At 36.2% G+C, this 18911-nt stretch overlaps 1 protein-coding gene across 1 annotated transcript in view; it reads right to left on the bottom strand.

Annotated features, from left to right (window-relative positions):
- Positions 1 to 18911, bottom strand: part of TRHDE (thyrotropin releasing hormone degrading enzyme) — a 202624-nt gene that overhangs the window by 103742 nt on the left and 79971 nt on the right. Inside the window, exons 5-6 of the mRNA XM_054271588.1 lie at positions 13127 to 13240; positions 1749 to 1886 (exon numbers count right to left, since the gene is read on the bottom strand). Coding sequence (XP_054127563.1) covers positions 1749 to 1886; positions 13127 to 13240 — 252 coding nt within the window. The remainder of the gene's footprint in view (positions 1 to 1748; positions 1887 to 13126; positions 13241 to 18911) is intronic.

The following is an 18911-nucleotide window of genomic DNA, read 5'->3' as shown; positions in this document are numbered from 1 at the left end:
AAGTGTGTAAGTAAATACTGCTACTGCCATTTCCTAAGGTAGTTTGCTAGATTTGGTAACTGGGCTCAAAATTTACAGGATCATGCTCTGGTATGAACACATCCAATGTCACCTAAGGGGAACTGGCCACCAGAGCAGCTAAGTGGAGAGATGCTGCTGTATCCACTGGGCATGGCCACTGTTACTTAAAAAGGAACATTTACACAGGTAGATACAAGACAAATTTTGTACTGTAATCTCCACAAAAAACAGACTGATCCTATTAGCCTGCATAAAACAGCTGTCAGTATACAGATGTGTCCTATTGTCCTATTTGTCATTTCAATGTAAATGAAAATTACTCGATGGTTGCAGTGTTCATAAAATTGTCAGGTACTACAGTTAACTGTAAGATAGTGCTATTACTGTATAAATTAGCAAAAATAATTAGATTGAAATATGAAGATGCTCATGTAAGATAAGCCTCTGAACCTATCAAGGTCTAGCTATCACCAGAAAGCATATGATTGAAAGATTTAAACAATGGGAATATTCAGTATGTTAAAAGCTGCTGCCTGTTATAGCTTAATTGACCTAGAGCAATATTTTCCAACATACCTAAGGGATTTTTGAAAATGTTACTTGGGCTCTTGAGCAACTGCAGCACTTTAATATCTTGTCATAAGTAATTTGTGGTTTTATATTCCATCATAGGTACTTATTACATGGTCACATATACCCACACATACACACACACTGATTCGCCCATCCTTACAGACGTATGATCCTTTCATGGAAGAAGACCAAGGTGAAGTTATTGCAGTCTAGGAATAGTTTATGACTACAAGAGAGGATAACACCTCTTTTTCATCCCAGAATGAGCAGGTTTAGTCACCAAGTCAGTTCTATGCTGCTTTGCTACAGTCTCATGTTAGGCAGAAAATGATGCAGAAGAAAAGATAATTTGACACAAAGGTCACAGTCAAAAGACTCTTGCAACTGAATCATCATCAGAGAGCTCCTGTACAGTAAGGCTGCAGGCAGCAGCCACTGTGTCACACAGCAAACACATATGGCCATGATACACAATTTTATATGTCATAGCCTGTAGCAGAGAATAAGCAATATGGTATGGTGGGAAACACCAGCTTTCAGGCCATGTGCTAACAGCAAGCCCAGTCATGTTATGGAGGAGGGAAAACCCTCTCACTCCTGCACAGAAGCTGCTGAATCCAGAAACTGGCCAGAAGACTTCCAAATCATTGAAATGCAATTCAAAATTGATTGAATTTAATATCTGTTCTTTCACCAGACCAGAAGGCAGTTTCTCCACTCCCAGTGTTCAGCAATGACTTCAGAGTTTTCACTAGCTGACAGTAAAACTCTTATGCATAGAAAAAACTTTACATTTAGATTTAGCCCTTGGTAAATTTTCTAGAGAGTTTCAATAGGACAAAAACTACATATCCTTTTGCTTTTTAAAGCATCTAACACAATTCAGACCCTGTCAAAAAAAATACATAGTAATAAAAAGCCCTAAATCTTGTTAGTGAATTTTGACAGCCTCCCAAGTTTATTTATAGCATTTACTAACACTTGATATGTTGAATGTAATTGGCTATAATCACTTTAGAACATTCCAAATGCATTCCACACAGATTAGTTTCCCATAAATAGTTTAACAATGGTATTTCTTTTACAGGTGGAACATGATCTTCTTATAGCTCCTGACTTATCTGTATCATATAGATAAGCTTAGTTAGTCTCACCTTTTTATAGGCAATCCAGTCAAACACCCTGTCGATGTCTGAGGCTTGCTGCACTTCCTGGGATACTGGATGTGAACTGGCCAACCCATCCAGCAGCATCACTTCATGTAGGACATCTGTCAGAAATCTCTGCTTTTCCTGAAATACAGCATATGCAGTAGTATCACAGACAAATACATATTTACAGAAATTCAGAAATGATGCACAGTTGCCAGAGGCAGTTGGCTACCATTACAGTTGACTAAAATCAGACCTTCTGCTTTGAATGTAAACCACCATGACCTCCTACAGTCTTGAACAGGTATTTGGAATAGACTCAGACTTGCGATCCTTTGCTGCAGGGAAACTTGACTGAAATTAAAGAGCATTAAATGAATCAAAATGCATCCATATGTGCACACTGGAATTCTGATTATGATTATTCATACACACAAGGAGTGGGGAGAGAGGAAACTAGCAAAATCTTCAATCACAAAAATAGCTGTCCTTGAGCTCATTGCATATGCAGGGACAAAAATTTTTGACAAAGATGGGTAAATACAATTACTATTTTTTATTTAGTGAAGTTTAAGTTATTTGGCTCTTAGTGACAAGTTCACTTAGCAGATTAGTGTGGGACAGTACAATTAAGAGAGCTCACAGCAGTGTCACAGCAGATGCTTGCACTCTTTCATGACTCTAGTACAGAAATCCTTCCTCCTGAAGAGCTTGAGCCATCTACAGACTTTGTAACTTCCATCTGAAGAAAACCATTATCATGTCTCTTCACAAGTGGGAAAAGAGCTGCATGCAGTTTAAATGACATAGTCAAAGTCACAGCTACATCAGAGGCAGGTACAAACCCAAGCAACATCCAACACAAGCATTTGTTTGATTACCTTCTATAAATATGGATAGCAGAGGCATTTCAAAACGGCTGCCTATTTACTCTGGCAGCAACACTAATGAAATGTTCATGTATACTCTATGCATTGTGCTGCAGTCATTTGTACAGTACAACTAGATGGGGCTTTTTCAGCTGAGAAATTACATGCCCTCCTCATATTGCATTCACATAGATGTCTTTTATCCAAAAAACTTTGTCAGGAAAGAAGAGCTTTATTTACTTGCTTTTTCAAGTCACAAATAAATGCAAAGAATGAATTAAAAATTATATAAGGATTAAATAAGCTTTTTCACCTGAAATGGCATATCTCAAACTTTATCTAAATTATAACAATTCCTGAATCAATGTCAACCTACAGCCATGATATAAAGAAACTGGGGAATGCAGCATTTTTCAAATGCCACCTTGATGTCATTAGGTAAAATACACACACAATTGCATAATAAATTCTATGTTTAATTTCTTGGGTGGCAAGGTTTTGGTATCAATGTGTTACTTTAAATTATTTTTATAAGACAGCTGAAAAACTCTCCCAGTGTGGATCTATCTAGAAATAAACCTTTATGTTAAAATTCATTAGAGCACAAGAAATGTACCTTGAGCTGACTGCATATCCAGGCAATTAAAAACACAGGGTGCAGGAAAGCCAATTACCTACACACTCTTAGTGTTCTCATCTGGCTGCATGAGGTAAGGTTTGTAAAACAAAAACTAATGTCTTTTTCATATCATTGTTAATTTTCTTAGGCATAAGCAGTTAGTAACTGTCCTTTTTTAATGGGAAAAAAAAGTGTAGAGAAACAATTATAATGACAGTTCTACTCTGGAGGAAATTGCTGAGGTGTAAAAATTGTAGATATTTTTGTTACACTTCACTCACATTCTTTATCAGTCAGTTACAAAGCCCCAGTTTCATCAAATGTATGATATGTAACAGATACAGGTGGAACACACCTGTCTCCAAATTCAGGTTTGGATCCCAAAAGACAAACAATTGTGTGAGTAGATTGTTACTGTTTGGAATTAACTCATTAAAAGGACCTTGGATAATCACAAATTAATATCTTAAATACAGAACCAGAATCAAGAAAATCAGCACATGACAAACAAAGCGAAGATGCAAGAAAAAAACTATGCATTTGAAAAGAACAGGATACATTTTGGTTTTCTCTTTGTTTCTTTGGTTATGTCCTGAAGGACTGAAAAGGAGAACTTCAGATTCATGACCATTCATTCAAGTTACGTAGCTGAAAAAAATTCCTTGAAATTCACAGCGAACTGTCACACTGCGATACAAATGGAATAGTTAGTATGCCTCCGAAAATGCAAACCTACAGTTTACTCAGAATTAAGAAGGCTTTTGACCTATAAAGCTAAATTTCTTGAACTAAAACGATTTCCACAACATTCCCAGCCCTTCCCTTTAGAATAAAGCCCCTGAGAGCAGACTGGAGAAGCAGACTCCCAGGAGGCACAGACAGACTGCTGGTTGACAAGGGACCTACACCTTGAACAGGTAACAAGCAGCAAACGTGCAGAAAGAAACTGAAACTGCCTTAATTATGTTGACAAAACACTACTTAAGCTCTTGAAGTCCTAATATCACATTAAGGGGAAAAGGTCAATATGCGTGACCAAACTGCTTATACAGATGGAAGAAGGGCTTCTATTCCCTAGTTATTTTACCCTGTGCATACAGTGGAATTGATCTGTTCTAACTGACACCTACAGAAGTAAAGAAACACTCATGACAGAAATGGTAAAGGAAATCAATCTTGGAATGTGTTTAATGAGACCAGCAAGCCGGCAACATGATAGGTGTCAGGTTTGCAGCTACACATTGAAACAATGACAAAATGCTGTTAAAGATGACCCTTCCCTGAGGGAGTTCAACTGCCAGAAAAAAGGCGAAGACTGTGATCCAGCTGTGAGGAAAAGAGGGCTTCAGGGGAGTCCTGCAGCCTTGCTTGGGAAGTGTCAGTAGCCACATGCAAGTGCCACGCGAACATAGGGCCAGGGCTCTGAGCAGGAAGGATATCACAGCAGCACAAGGTGAGTCTGAAATAAGGACAGAGCTGCTCCCACACAAATTTGTGTCTCACTTTAAAGACAAAGAGGAAGCTCCTCCACTCCCTGTCTTCCTATTGCGCACTTGGAATCCCAACTCTCCATCTCTTCTCCTCAGAGCTTTTCTTGAACTGTGTATAGTCAAAGTCTGAGACACCAGACCTTTGTTGAAAATAAAACATATGACAATCATATCTGGTGGTTCTCTTTCTTATTCTTTAGAATGCTTCCAGGTGCAGGGACTGAAGTGCTGTTATCAGATGAACATGTCTTTAAAATATCTACATTTTCTGACTATTCCCAAACATCTGTGGTCACTAGACTCAAGTATTTGTCTATTCATAGGAATGATTTCTTTCAGTCTTCACCAGTAAGACCTTCTCTGCTTTGCACAAGATTTCCATGAAAGACTTGTCCTTTTTCTGTGCTGTCCCCTCCCTAGCCAACACTCAAATTCACCTTGTTCTGAGATAGTGGCCACTCTTCATGTATAAATGTCCTGTACCTCCAAGAAGCATTTACCTTCAAGAAAAATGTATTGTGTATAACAGGGTAACAATGATGTAATGGAGAGAGGTTGCGGCTGGTGATTTTACAATATCATATTGAGGTATAATGTAAGAGCAAAAGCATGACAATAATGTAATACTTAAAGACAGTCACGTAATTTTTAATTTCTAAAAATTAATATGAAATACTAAGGAAAAGAACTAAAATGAAAGAAAAAAAAAAAGGAATTAAAGAAGCACCATAATGAAAGCCCAAACTGATAATTAGTACGCAAAAGAGATCAAAGGCCTCAATATTAAAGGCATTGCCTTTGTTCTGGGACAGCCATTTGAACACTTTATGGACTGCGAAATCTACATGAATAAAGCTTAACATTGGTGTGCAAATCTGAAAATGACCTTGCTGACAAATTTTCTGAAAATATCATCTCCACAAGAGCTTTAGTAGCCACCAAGAATACAAAGAAGATAAGTGATCTTTCATGCCTAAGAGAACAAGCATTTGCAAGACACAAATATTTGGGTTTACGTGGAAAGTGCACCCTAGGGAAAAAGAAACAGGGGCAAATTTTTAAAGCAACCAAAGAACACCAGCATATAGACTACCAGCAGTTGAGTTCTAACAAAATGTATTACAGGATGAAGCTTAAAAAACAGAGGAATATAATCTATGAGGAAATCTAAGGTTTGGTAAAATACATTAGGGCCAGGTAAGATCCACTGAGAGCCAAAATCAAGTTCTTTCTGTCTACATGCTTACAAATCCTAAGTTGTCATAGCACAGGAAGTCTCCTGAGTACCTGCAAATGACAGCAATGTTTCCTTCTTGCTTTCCAATAGTAATCTTTTGTAAATACCTTGAGCAATTGAAAAACTGGGGTTTTTTTAAGTTTGCATCTCTGATGTGTGCCTCAATTATGTGTATAATTTACTGAAGGAGGTCTGGAACACATTCTACATTGATCACCTGTAAACATGTCACAGTTCCATATCTACCTTCATAACCTTCTTTTCTGCATTTCCTATCAAACATCTTGCAAAATTTATTGAGAAATTTTCACGCTGACTGACAAAAAGGCCTATTTCATTCTCCAAGATCATGTTTTGCCACCATATATGTAGTAGCCTTCACTGAAATAGAGTCATTAAGCAAACAGATGAACAGAGTTTTCCTCATGCATTTGTCTTTAGAGCATTTTAAAATATTAGGCAACAAAGTATGAAGCTTATCCTCTAATTCAAACACCACAGAGGAAATTTGTAAAGGAAAATCACCTCAATTCAAGAAACAGTAAATAATGCTTAAATGAAAAGTGGCTTTATGATGTAGTTGGCATACTGAGTCAACTTGCAGCAACTACTGTCAGAGGCTACCATTCATGAAAATACTTTTCAGGTATTGCACACCTAGACTGTGCTTCAATCTGAAAGTGATGAGATTCAACAAGTTAAGTCCTGAAGGAAGCAAAGATGTTATGCAGACACACCAAAAATTACTCACCAGTTTGTGCTCCAAGTAGCTGCACACTGCCACAAATTTAAAATTAAGTGGTAGCACATTCAGGATTGCTGAAAATTTGAGAATCGGTCTTTCAGTTAAGAATGCCCTCAAAAATACAACTGAACTTTTCTACTGAATTTCCCATATCAACCATACTTTCTGATGAAGTGCATATTCTTGTTTCAGCAGGGAAACCCTGTAATGAGTCCTTGCTTTGAGGCAAAAGTTGCTGCAAAGTTTCTCATCTTTACTGAAGATGAAGTGTCTACTGATTCAAAATTATGTGAAATTCAGACAGCTGAGTGAAGTTTTTTTCTGAAATGAAAGCTTCATCTAAACCCTGAACTCAGAAGGTTTGAACTCACATTACTCCAAAGCTCCCATCATAATGTCATTTAAACTGCTGTCTCAAGATGAGCAGAAAATGACACGAAGCTAGGAGAGAGACTGACATGCTCCAAACCCCTACTTAATCTCCTGAATAAATGTTTCATCTAAATGTTGATCTTCACTTATGTCTGATCTCTAACTGTTAAGAGTTAACTACTTAAAGAATTCCCTATATTAAACTACTTTGCCAGAGCATTAAAAAAATGCAAACCTGTCTTTAGGAAGTAAACATGGAAATGGAAATTCTTTTCTTAGTTATAAGCAAAATTTAGTATAAGGATTTCTTACCTGGTATGCTTAAAAAGGGCTAGTAATTAGGAATCAGATCATGCACCTTACCTTTACAATCTCTTTTTTTCCCGCCAAAGTCAATTATACATGAGATTCTAGTTAATTTTACACTGAAAGCTTCCCCCGTAGTCAAGTAAAAACAAAAAATCATACAAGGATTGACTTCACTGAGCAGTTACTGGAGGAAAAACACTCCATGTGGTATTAATTAAAGCCTTACTTTACACCAGCATGGGGAGCCTTTAACCAAAAAAAGAAAAGATGAAAGTAGTTTTAAAAAACGAGAGGCTGAATCCTTCTCCCTTAATGCTGAGCCAGCATGATATTTATGTTGGGTTAGAAGGATCAAGCAGGCTATAGCTCAGGTCTGAAATGCCAAAATAATAATGAAATAAATCAAAAAGGTCCATATCTTAAGTCTACTTCAAAACTTGTAATGATTTTCTGGGTTTTCTATGAATCCAACAATGGCTTAGAAATTTCTACTGATGGAGGCAAATGCATTAGGAGGCATGTGAGACAAAGCACTTTAAAGATATGCATGTGTCCAGTGGCTGAATTCACTCATTATTCCAACCAAGCCAATGAGAAAGACGGGCAATTAAGATCATTTATCTATTTCTTACTTATTATGATAGAGACACGTTGATACACAACCTCATTATTACTTTCAGCTGTCTCTAGTAATAGCAGGATTGTCCAGACTGTGGAACCTAGTAGTGTAAGGGAAGCACAGCTCACTTAAGGAAGGAGGAAAGATACCCTTCTATACAGGTTAAAAGTTTTCAATTTAATAAGAAAAACTAATTTAAAATTTCATTTTTAAGAAAAATTCTGGCAGATATGACCATCCTTAATTATAAAAGTAGTAAGCAAATAAGAAAGTAGAAAATCCTATCCCAAGGCAATGGGATCAAGAATGGATCAAGAAGACATAGGATCCAAAGCTATTGCTGGTATGCTACACCTTGACTCAGCCAGTGAAGTTGTCAGCAAAGCTAACTTTTATATAATAAAAAAAGGGAGAAGGCAGCTGTGAAATGCTTTCTCAGCACCAAGTCAGGCACTGACTGCTAAAGTATTTGATGCTCATTTGATGGATGCATGGTCAAATTACATGCCAGTAATTCCTGCTGTCATAGTCCTCAAAATCTAACCCAGTACCAGAGACATTCAAGGACAAACATGATGGTTCCTTCTACCAGAAAATATGGAGGGAAAAGATCAGCCAATAAATTTCTGGATCTGCAAGCCTCAGCTGAATTCCTTCCTTTACAAAGCCACATGCAAAGGACTTCAGGATATGAGAGAAACAAGCCAAGAGAAAGATGGAATATACAGCTGCAAACAGGCCTCTGAGAGGAGGAAGGAGAGCATGGTAGATGAGAAAAGACAGAGCGCTGAAGTGGAAATTACCATCATGGAGTTTTCCACTGTAATTTTCTCTGATTCTAAAACCAGCAAAGGCCCCTTCCACAGAAGTGAGATTACCTTGTATTGGTCATAAGATCTTACAGCTCAAGAACTCACATCCAGCTGTGGTTGCTTTTTGATGACACGGAGAAACAGCCATAGAGGAAGCCTCTAAAACAGAAATCTTGCCTTTTTCTAAATCATGAAATAGCAACAGCCAGGGAATTCACATGCAGATGACTATTCTGAGCACACATGATCAAGCAAAATTTCCCGATCTCAGAGGAACACTTTGCAAACACAGCTTTCTTTTTAAAATCATCCTGACAACATAGAAACAACTGTTTAAAGTTCCCAGACCTTTAAGAATGAAATCTAGCAGTAAGAATTTGAGGCATTTCAGAATTAGAATTTAAAAAAACTCCTCATTTGGGAGACAGGCAAGGCAAGAGGATGAAATGGGAAGAATGGTGAATTCCTTCCCATGGCAAATGTCTAATCACTGTATAGCAGAGAGAGCTTTCCTGCAAAATTAAACATAGCTTCATCTTCACAAGGTAAAAAGTAACATGCAGGGCCTTCTTTTTTTAGCTAAAGGAAGGAAATGAGAAACTCTAGCTTTAATCTGAAGCGACTTAGCTTTGGAAAAGGATATTAAGACACTGAGATAACGATTAAGAATCTCAGCACAGAAAGCTCATCTTCCTGTTTTAAAACCAGCAAAACTTCATTCCCTTCCTTGGGAAAGTTCTGATGTATTTTACATTAATTGCAATGGATAATGGACACTTCCATCAGAATGCCTCTTCATGCTCTTTTTCACCCAAAATTTTAATCACAGAATAATCTGAGCCGAAAGGGACCCACAAGGATCACCGAGTCCAAGTCCTGGCTCTGGAGAGGACCATCACTAAGAGTCACACCATGTGTCCAAGAGCACTGTCCAAACACTGCTTCAACTCAGTTGGACTTGGTGCTGTGACCACTTCCCTGGGGAGCCTGTTCCAGTGCCCAGCCACCCTCTGGATGAAGAACCTTTTCCTAAGAGCTAACTTCAACCTCCCCAGATATCTTCAGGCCACTCCCTCAGGTCATCAGGCATTACAGATCAGTGCCTGCCCTTCCTCTTCCCCTCATGAGGAAGTGGTAGATTGCCATGAGGTCCCCTCAGTCTGCTCTCCTCTGGGCTGAACAGACCAAGTGACCTCAGCTAGAGGATCCAGGACATAAGGACAGCAAGGGTTTAATAAGGACTGGATTTCCTTTCTCATTAAGATTATGCAAGCATGATGAAGTATGGCAGTAGATGCCTTCTGGACAACACAAGAAATTCCTGACATGCTGGAATGCTCAATAAAGTGTTACAGCTCCATGGTAGTTGGCACTGTTATCCATTCATCTTTCCTATTGTAAAATAGTCTAGAAGACAATTAAAGAAAAACTGATAAAATGAAAAATGGCAGGGGGAAGAAATATTTAAGAAAGCTAAAGAACCTGGAGAAGAAGGAAAAGCCAAGACATAGGTTTCAGACAAGAATCATAGATCCCTGTTTTGTGCAGAACTGGGTGCCTTTGGTTTGTATTGGTATGAACATGCCTAAAAGACAGCTCTTCTCAAGAGTCTCAGGTTCAGCCACACCAAGGCTGTGAATGCCTGATAAGATGGAAACTGAAAAATGCTCAGCTCTGCTAAAAGAGAAACATTTTCAGAGAAGTCATATCAAAACTTTAGTGGTTTATAAGCCTTAATGGTGAAAGCTTACATTCCTGTAGCCTATAAATATCAACAACTTAGAGAGGAAGCTGCGGATAGATACCATTTTTTCAGGTGTATCCATTGCCCAAGTTGCATTTCCAGACAAAAGTGCTTTTTCTGGAATGGACTACCAGTCTTCTGCTTCTACAATTATCCAAAAAAGAATGTGACAAAAAGTCTTTAGTAAGCTAAAAATAAGCTGATTTTGACATTTTAATCCATGGGCATCTTGAGCAAACCTTCAAGGTTAACATTTCAAAATTATGAGGGAAATAAGTTAGCTATCTAACTTTCCCAATTCTTTAGAAATAAAGAGGATTTTAGTTTATCACTGTTTTCCTGACACAAAGAGCTGTGGTAACATACATCATACATTTTTTTATTTATAATTCATAGGTGTGAATTACTACTGACAAAACACGAAACAGAATACTGGAATATTGCACTATTTGGCCATCATGACAGAAAATAAGGTTTCTAGTTCTTGTTTTTGCAACTTGTACTTCATCCTTCTCTTGTAAAAAACACTAAGTTGCTTGGAACAGTTTCTCTTTTTACACATGATTGCTTTAATTTTTTCAAGTTTACAAATGCCAGTCAATATGTTTAAACAGCAAATGCATTTTATAGCAATAACAAAATTTTCAGCAAGACAAATTTCAGTAACTGTAACTCTTGCTTCCTCTTCCTACAATCTGTGTAATCAACATGCTGAAACACAACAGTATTGATTCCTACTCTAGTAGTCTGCAAAAGAATGAAGTATGATTAAGCCATTTTGAGTTTCATCTCATTTTGTCATCATTTAAATATGTCAATATGATCATTTTTATATCAAAGGTCAAAGATATCCAAAGCCTTATGAACAATATATGTCTCTCTTTTTTTTTTAATTTAAGGAAAAACTTGATAGATTAATACTTTTTCAGGCACAGCAATATTACGTAGTTAATTCTAATTTATGCAGCACATTTCTGATTTCCCAGTTTAACTGCCATCCCCTGCTCAATCCACTCTTCTTGGTTGTATTCTGCTAAAATGCCAAGATTTCACATGATGGGCATGTTATTTGCATAACAGTGAACATTATATTCATTCCACAGAAATTTCAAGCAAATATACTATATTCCAAATGACTTCTTAAGCATAGTAATTCTGAATTTGTTAGACTGATTATGTGAAGAACAAATGACTGATGATTTGAAGATAAAATTCAGTGTATAAATGTTGTCATCTATGACACTTCACTATGCTAAAAACACAAAGGCCTGCCAGAATTCATTGCATTCATAATTAGAATCATCACATTGTAATTCAGGTTGTGTTCTTTATAAAGATGAATAGAATGAGTTTTAATATAGCCAAACCCAGGGAAACCCAACAAGCCTACCTATGCAACAAAGTTGTCAATTCAAATAAAGGTTTGTTTTCCTTTTCATAATGCAATTATAAATCATAATTGACACCTGAAAGAAAAAATTAAAATACTACAAAGAATTCAAATTTCACAAGAAGCATAACTAACTCAAGAGTAACCTGTATACAACTATTTTTTTAAAAGTTGGTTTTAACTCATAATTATAGCATCTTCATTTTATGGTGCCATAAGTTAATGGGATAAGTATACTCAAGAAAGCACATAGAAATGGAAAAAATATTCAGACATTAGTTTTTAAGAGCTTAAGCAAAACATTCAAGCCCCAAAAAATCTGTCAGACAATCATGACCTATAATAAATATTTTGCCCCATAATCAAACATATATGAGCACAAAAGGTTAGCAAACATTAGCACGCATCCAAAGGACAATAAAAATCTCTATTGAAACCTTCAACATGGTCTCATTTATGATTTCCTTGTACTGAGGTCTCATCTCTCTTATTTTTCTTACAAATATAATGTAGCTAGACTACAGCAATTCATAAAAATTCTGCCAAGAAACAATATGATATAACAGAAGGACTCCAAAATAATGTCCCATTATGGAATTCCCAGTTCCCTCAGAGAGTTCCTGTATTTGCACACTGGTTGAAAAAGCATGTCCCACTGTGTACAGCGACAAAACACACCAAAACATAACTTCTCAATTTATGCAACCTATGTTAATTTAACATTTACTTTAGATATGCAAACAATACCAGGAAGATTAAAAGAGTATATTTAGGGAGACAAGAACAGAATACTGTAAGAAAAAATATGCTCATTTTCATAGAATGTTTTAGCCAAACATTTCTTTCCAATTTATCTTGTGGATAAAATTCAATGTTCTCAATGTTTTAAAAAATAGTCCATGTTAAATCATAACTGCTTTAATCAAAAATATTTCTAAGCAGAGAGACAGTAGCTATTTTAATGCTGGGTTACGATAGACACGACATTATTTCTTTTGCAATAAATTGCAGATTACACTTTTGCAATGCTGTAAAATTACTTCACACCTAGCAATTTTGCTTCATTTGACATCTGATACTTGCATACATCATTTGGTACTTTTCAGCAGTCCCTGTCTAACAGCAGAGCAACGTTTCTGTGGAGTCTCCACACTAACAAAATAGAACTGACTTACCATGTTCCACCCTGGGTAGAGGTAGTCTGTCCCAACAAACTCAAAATAGTGAGCAAAACCTTCTTTCAACCACACATCCTCCCACCAAACTGGAGTCACAAGGTCACCAAACCACTGGAAAAACAAAAAGTTCACATGAACAACTTTAACAACCTTTAGGAAACCATGTTTGCATATATTTCACCTAGACAAACGCATTCTCCACTTGTATTAATAAAACAGTAGTTTTTACCTCACACTGAAATTCACTAACCGTATTTCTCCTGTTAATTAATACAACATTACAGGATGAACAAGTTAATGAAGTAAAACATTAGAAAAGAACAAGCAGGGCGAAAGAAGCATTGAGGACAGTATTCACAGTGTCAAGTTTAGTTCTCTGAAGTAGATGTTCACCTAGGTTTAACAGACTAACATACACATTGGACAGAAAAAGGCTTCTAACTCAAGTAATCTGATCCATTACATGGGAATTTCATGATGCATAGTGTGAATAACAAAAAACATATATATGAAAATGGGAACACATTCTCCACCCCAGACCTAAATTTTAGCATTTCTTTCTCCCTGCTCTCTGCCCACTAACATCTACCATACTACTGATGCTCCTCTCCTTGGCAGGTTTCTTAAAGAAAGCAGCTTTACACAACAATGCCAGCTTTCTGTGGGTAGGACTCAGAAGCTAAAAAGCAGGAAGTTGATGGCATTTAGAGAAGATACTAGGGTATGTGAGATACTCACAAAGGCCCAGGAAATTTCATACATGACTTAAAGAACATGAGCAGCCTTCACAAACAGCAACCAGAAGCAGAGGTATCTGAAATGGCACAGCCTACCTGTGTATATTCAAAGGAGCCCTACTTGAGCTGCCTGCCTTTCCCATTTCCTCCAGATGATTCTTCAACATCCCCACTGACTTCAATCTAATTTATCATGGACAGAAATCTCAAGGATAACTAAACTCCATAAACTCCACAAGTAAATAAAGATCATCAGCTGAAAAGAGGATAAGGGCCTGAGCTGAAGGCAAGGCAGGAACACAACCATTATGTACTCTGCTCACAGAGTACACTTCAACAGACACAAATCTCATAGTACAGGACATGTAGGTGTCAGAGGGATTTTACACAGAGCTAGGATGATCACTGGAAAACAGATGAGGACTGGAATTCACAGGAAACCAGATGTCATATATTCTATCTGCTGATGGATGATCCTGTTTAAATTATTATTTAAATGCTTGTAATATGTAACCTGAATAATGTTACACCAGTGGTAAGAACAAAAACATTGACAGTATTATGAAAACCTATTTCATACTCTCTGTAGCATCTCTTCTGCCAAAAAAATAACAAAACTTTGTTGAAGTAACATTATCTTCCAGTTTTCTCTTAATATTTATAAAAATTAGTTACAATCTAGAGAGATAATTTTGAGCTTTCATGTGTAAGCAAGCTCTAAAAATACAGAGAGGGAGCAGAAAGTATTCTAGAGGGAAAAACTCAGGTCAGAGCAGAGGAACTGATGCTGAAGTGTAATGAGAGTGAGGAAAGAGTGAAAGCAGAGATGGCCCATAAGCAGTCTGATTTCATGACAGCTGGCTTGTTTGAAGGGTTTGTCTGGGACCTGAATGAAAGATGTCACTTCTGAGCATGTCTTTGTGGACTGAGAATGACATGCACAGAAGGATCCGTAGTGACGTGAACACTGGAGCTTCAAAGGACAGACTAGCAAGCAAAGACCAGACTAGCTGGAAGATTATCAGAAATCCACATAAGGTTCAGCAAACAGAATTCAAATGAAAACAATGAAGAAAAAAATGGCAATGAATGTCTCTGAAGACCACCTTAAGAATTTAGAGAGAAAAGATGAGGTTGCTAGAAGTCCTGTTCATACACTATGTGAAGCTAAACTTAATGCACACTCAGTATGCATAATGTAGTTGAAGGCTATCAATAAATTAACTCTCTACAAAGCCACTAAACATAGATCCTGATCGTAAGAACATTTAACTGAAAAGACAAAGAAATGCTAGAAATATATTCATATAGCTTCTGCAGAATTTAAAACAATAAAATGAATATAACTTTCATTTACCAAGAAGTATGGAAGCTAAATTCATACCAGAGTAGGCTGCTTAAATGATTTCTAATGACTAAACATAACAGCATTTATTATAACAGAGTTTATTTCCTGAATTACAGGAGTACTACTGAACAAATATGAAACCAGTGGTACAACTGTCATTTTGAACTATGACTAGTCAGAGAGACTTTCAGAAAATAAAGGTTTTAAAGTCCATAATACCTCATCCTGTAATTTGAATTAATAACATTAATTTATGGTGCTACAAAAGAGAATTTCTTCTACTCCTTTTTGAGTTTTATGGGTTCATTTGTTAAGGATACAATTAAAATCATTTGTTTAATTATCCACCTAAAGAAAGAATTGTTTTAAAGGCATTAAACCAGTATGTGATATCAATATGACAATGTAGGGAATTCACTTAACTACTTTTGAACAGTATCAGAGAGAGCTATGGATGTCAGAGACAGAGCAGTACCCAGAGGCTGTAAGCAAGAAAGCCAAATTTTCCAGCAGAAAGGTGCTATTATCTTCCTAGGTGTTACATGTCTCAAAGGAAAACTGTAATTAAATTTCTTTAAGTAATTATTTATTTATTTGTGTATTTAACTATAGGCTCTATTTCCCTGGAGTGAAGACCATCACTCATTTTGAAATGTATTGATCACATAAATTTCTATTCTCCTTCAGGTATTATGTTCAACCTGATATGCAGAAAGTACTTAATTTACAGATACACTGAAAGGACACTCTTTTCTATACATTTTTTTAGAGATTATTAAAATAAAATGTTGATTTAGAAGTTTTTAATTTTCTTTCTACTTTCATGCTTCTGTAACTCAATCTGTCACACCAAGTTTTGTGCTCAGGTGGGAAAACTATCATGATGCATAAATTCAAATGACTCTTTCTTCAAAGGCTATAGGTGGAACTGATCTATGATATGCAAATAAAACTGATTACTACCTTAAAAGAATTATTTTAATAAATTATGGTAATTATTTCAGGCTATCAAATTAAGCTGGTGGAAATACATGTGTTTTGACCAACTCATCTTTTGGAGCTCAGAGGACAAGATTTTATGCCAAAACACTTATGACCAATTTTCTTTTTAATTAAACAAATAAATATTCTGAAAGAACACTCAAGCTGAAATATCAAAAAATAGCACCCTACAAAACCACTGAACCAACACTACTGAAGTAACTTTAATGCATCTCTCCCAACACGTGTACCTAAAATACCTGGTCAAATATGAGAAGTCAGCTATGAAGAAACTGGACATGAAATCCTTTCTTACACACTTTTTACTTGGCTTTTAGCAACCACTGAATTTTTCCTTTTGTAGCGCTGTCTCTCATTTTTATCTGTCTTGAGGACTGTGCTCAAGCATTAATACAGAGCAGGTTTGGTAATTACAATTTTTAAAAAGTCAAATCTAAAGGCAAGAATCCAGATTTTTAATATTAATCTGGTTTCTCTAATCTTGGAAACATTAGCAAAGAAATTGCTGTGTTACTGTAAGTAACAGGTCTCTCATACAGATCAGTTTACTACATACTCAGATATGTTCCATAAATCTTGAAGTCATGGATTTAAAGTCAGGGAACCTGGACAATGACACAATTAAAATAAAATTTAAAAAAAAATCCACACACATTTTAAAAGAATTTCATTTTCCCCTTCCCTGAAATCTAAAAAAAAAACCCAATAAATAAAAACCAAAACTGGCAATGTGGATTCCAGTTTTGCTTGCACCAGAGAGAATTTGGTTAATTTTTGTTATTCTATGTGTAAAAATGAGTGAAGGGGAAGAATATTAATGCATCACCACAGGCTAACAGGTGATATGATGCACAGCCAAAGACAATGAAAAATGCAGTGAATAAATAACAATTAAACAGCAGAGGCAAGAGATCCTGGACCTAACCTGGTCTTGGTTCAGTACATTTTCATCTAAGATTGTATCATTTAGAGTTTCTTGAGGGGCTTCTGAGTATGGTAAGATAAAGACAGAAAAAAGGGCTAAATAAAGACAATGTGATGGAGATACTAGACAGTGGTTTTTATGTTATAATTTTTTTAGTTTTCTCCCTTTAAACTTTATTTGCAGGCGAATAATCCATATTCTGTGTGACAATTCTGCATCCAAAAAGTAGAAAAAATGGTCCTTTAACTTCAATTTTTTCTGTCTTGTCTAGCTACCCAGTGAAGTAGCTGAGCAAATACCTAATCTGCATGGTACTGAAACAGAACCAGCAGCAACAGGAATAGAGGAAGTTACTTTTAATTAAGCAAACAGCGCTGGAAGTAATATCAACATGGACATCAAGTAAATCTCCTCATCTGCAATTTTACGGTCACTTAAATGCACTTTATGATCATATTTCTACCTTAAAATAAATTTGCCTATAGTTTTTGCTCACTTCATGATCCTCTAAAATTCCCACAACAATGTAAAAAGGCTTCAGTGTCTATGAGAATTAAATAAACAAACTTGGCCAGTTACTGATGTGATTATTGCCCATATCTGAAGTACAAATTGCTCTGGAAGCAGAGGAAATTATCAAAGCAGTGCAAAGAATAAATGGAAGTAATGAAACTATTTCAGAAAAACCAAGACTTAAGGTGAACACTTGGGAATAGTTACTTACTATCAGATTTAATCAAAAGCTTTTAAGGGAAGCCATATAACCCTGTAATCAGGAGCACAGAACCCGGCACTACAAACACATCACGTGGAAAAATCCAATACTCACAGGAGCTGGGACTTGATGACCTAATGTATGTTTTCCACACATGGTTCCTAAGGCACTGTAATTTTTCTAGCTGAACTGTGTACTACTCTATTGCACTGCACAGTGAAGAGCGTATAGCAAAATCAGGTGATAGTATCAAGATCAAACTAGCAGTAACTTTCAATAAAAATTTCCTGTTTTAGTTGAGGATTTCATATTCATTTACCAATGAGGATTATTTTCAGGTTCATCTCCCAAAACACCATTTCAATTACTTCCTTTCACATGGTACTTTTTATTTGCAGAAAGTGTTAAGAATTTGCATCGCCTTTAAAGAATACTGTGTAAATTCACAGATGTAAGCCATGGTGATTACACAGTAGGATTTCATTCATTTTAACCTGAAGGCTATGATTATGCCTCTTATGAGTGTAAGAAAGCGTTTCCTGCCCCTGTAGCAAATTTCTTCAATAACATTTGCATTCAATTCAATATTACTAACACTTGTAATGTGTTTAGCTTGAGATAAGAAGATGGGAAAAGTGTAAAATAAATTGTAATACGGGTTTATTATTTTAAGTTTTCTTACTGACACAATAGTTTCTGTACACATAAAGACTCACTTATCCACTGTTGGTGAACAGAGAGGGTCAATACCAAACTGGGAAAAAAAACTAAGAAAGAGAAAATGGATATATGTATATACCACAGAAGACAAAGACTACTACTAAATTGATTTCAGCCAAAATATTTTTTGACATGAACATGAAACTTAGCATGAATCTCCTATCAACAAGTTTATTCTACATACCAGTAACAAATACAGTGACACACAAACACACAGAATATACTGCTACGGAAGACAGAGAAGCTGTTTATTGCTACCAGTTTTCTCTTCTAACCCCATTTTGAGTCTTCACAGTTTCTGTGTCGGAGGGATTTGTCTTACAGACCTCCACATT

The sequence above is a fragment of the Melozone crissalis genome, unplaced genomic scaffold, assembly GCF_028551555.1.
Source record: "Melozone crissalis strain CALT ecotype California unplaced genomic scaffold, PUWL_Pcris_2 ptg000004l_1, whole genome shotgun sequence".
In the NCBI taxonomy this organism is placed as follows: domain Eukaryota; kingdom Metazoa; phylum Chordata; class Aves; order Passeriformes; family Passerellidae; genus Melozone; species Melozone crissalis.
The sequence above is the reverse complement of the archived record's forward strand: the minus strand, read 5'-3'. Positions and strand labels throughout refer to the sequence as shown.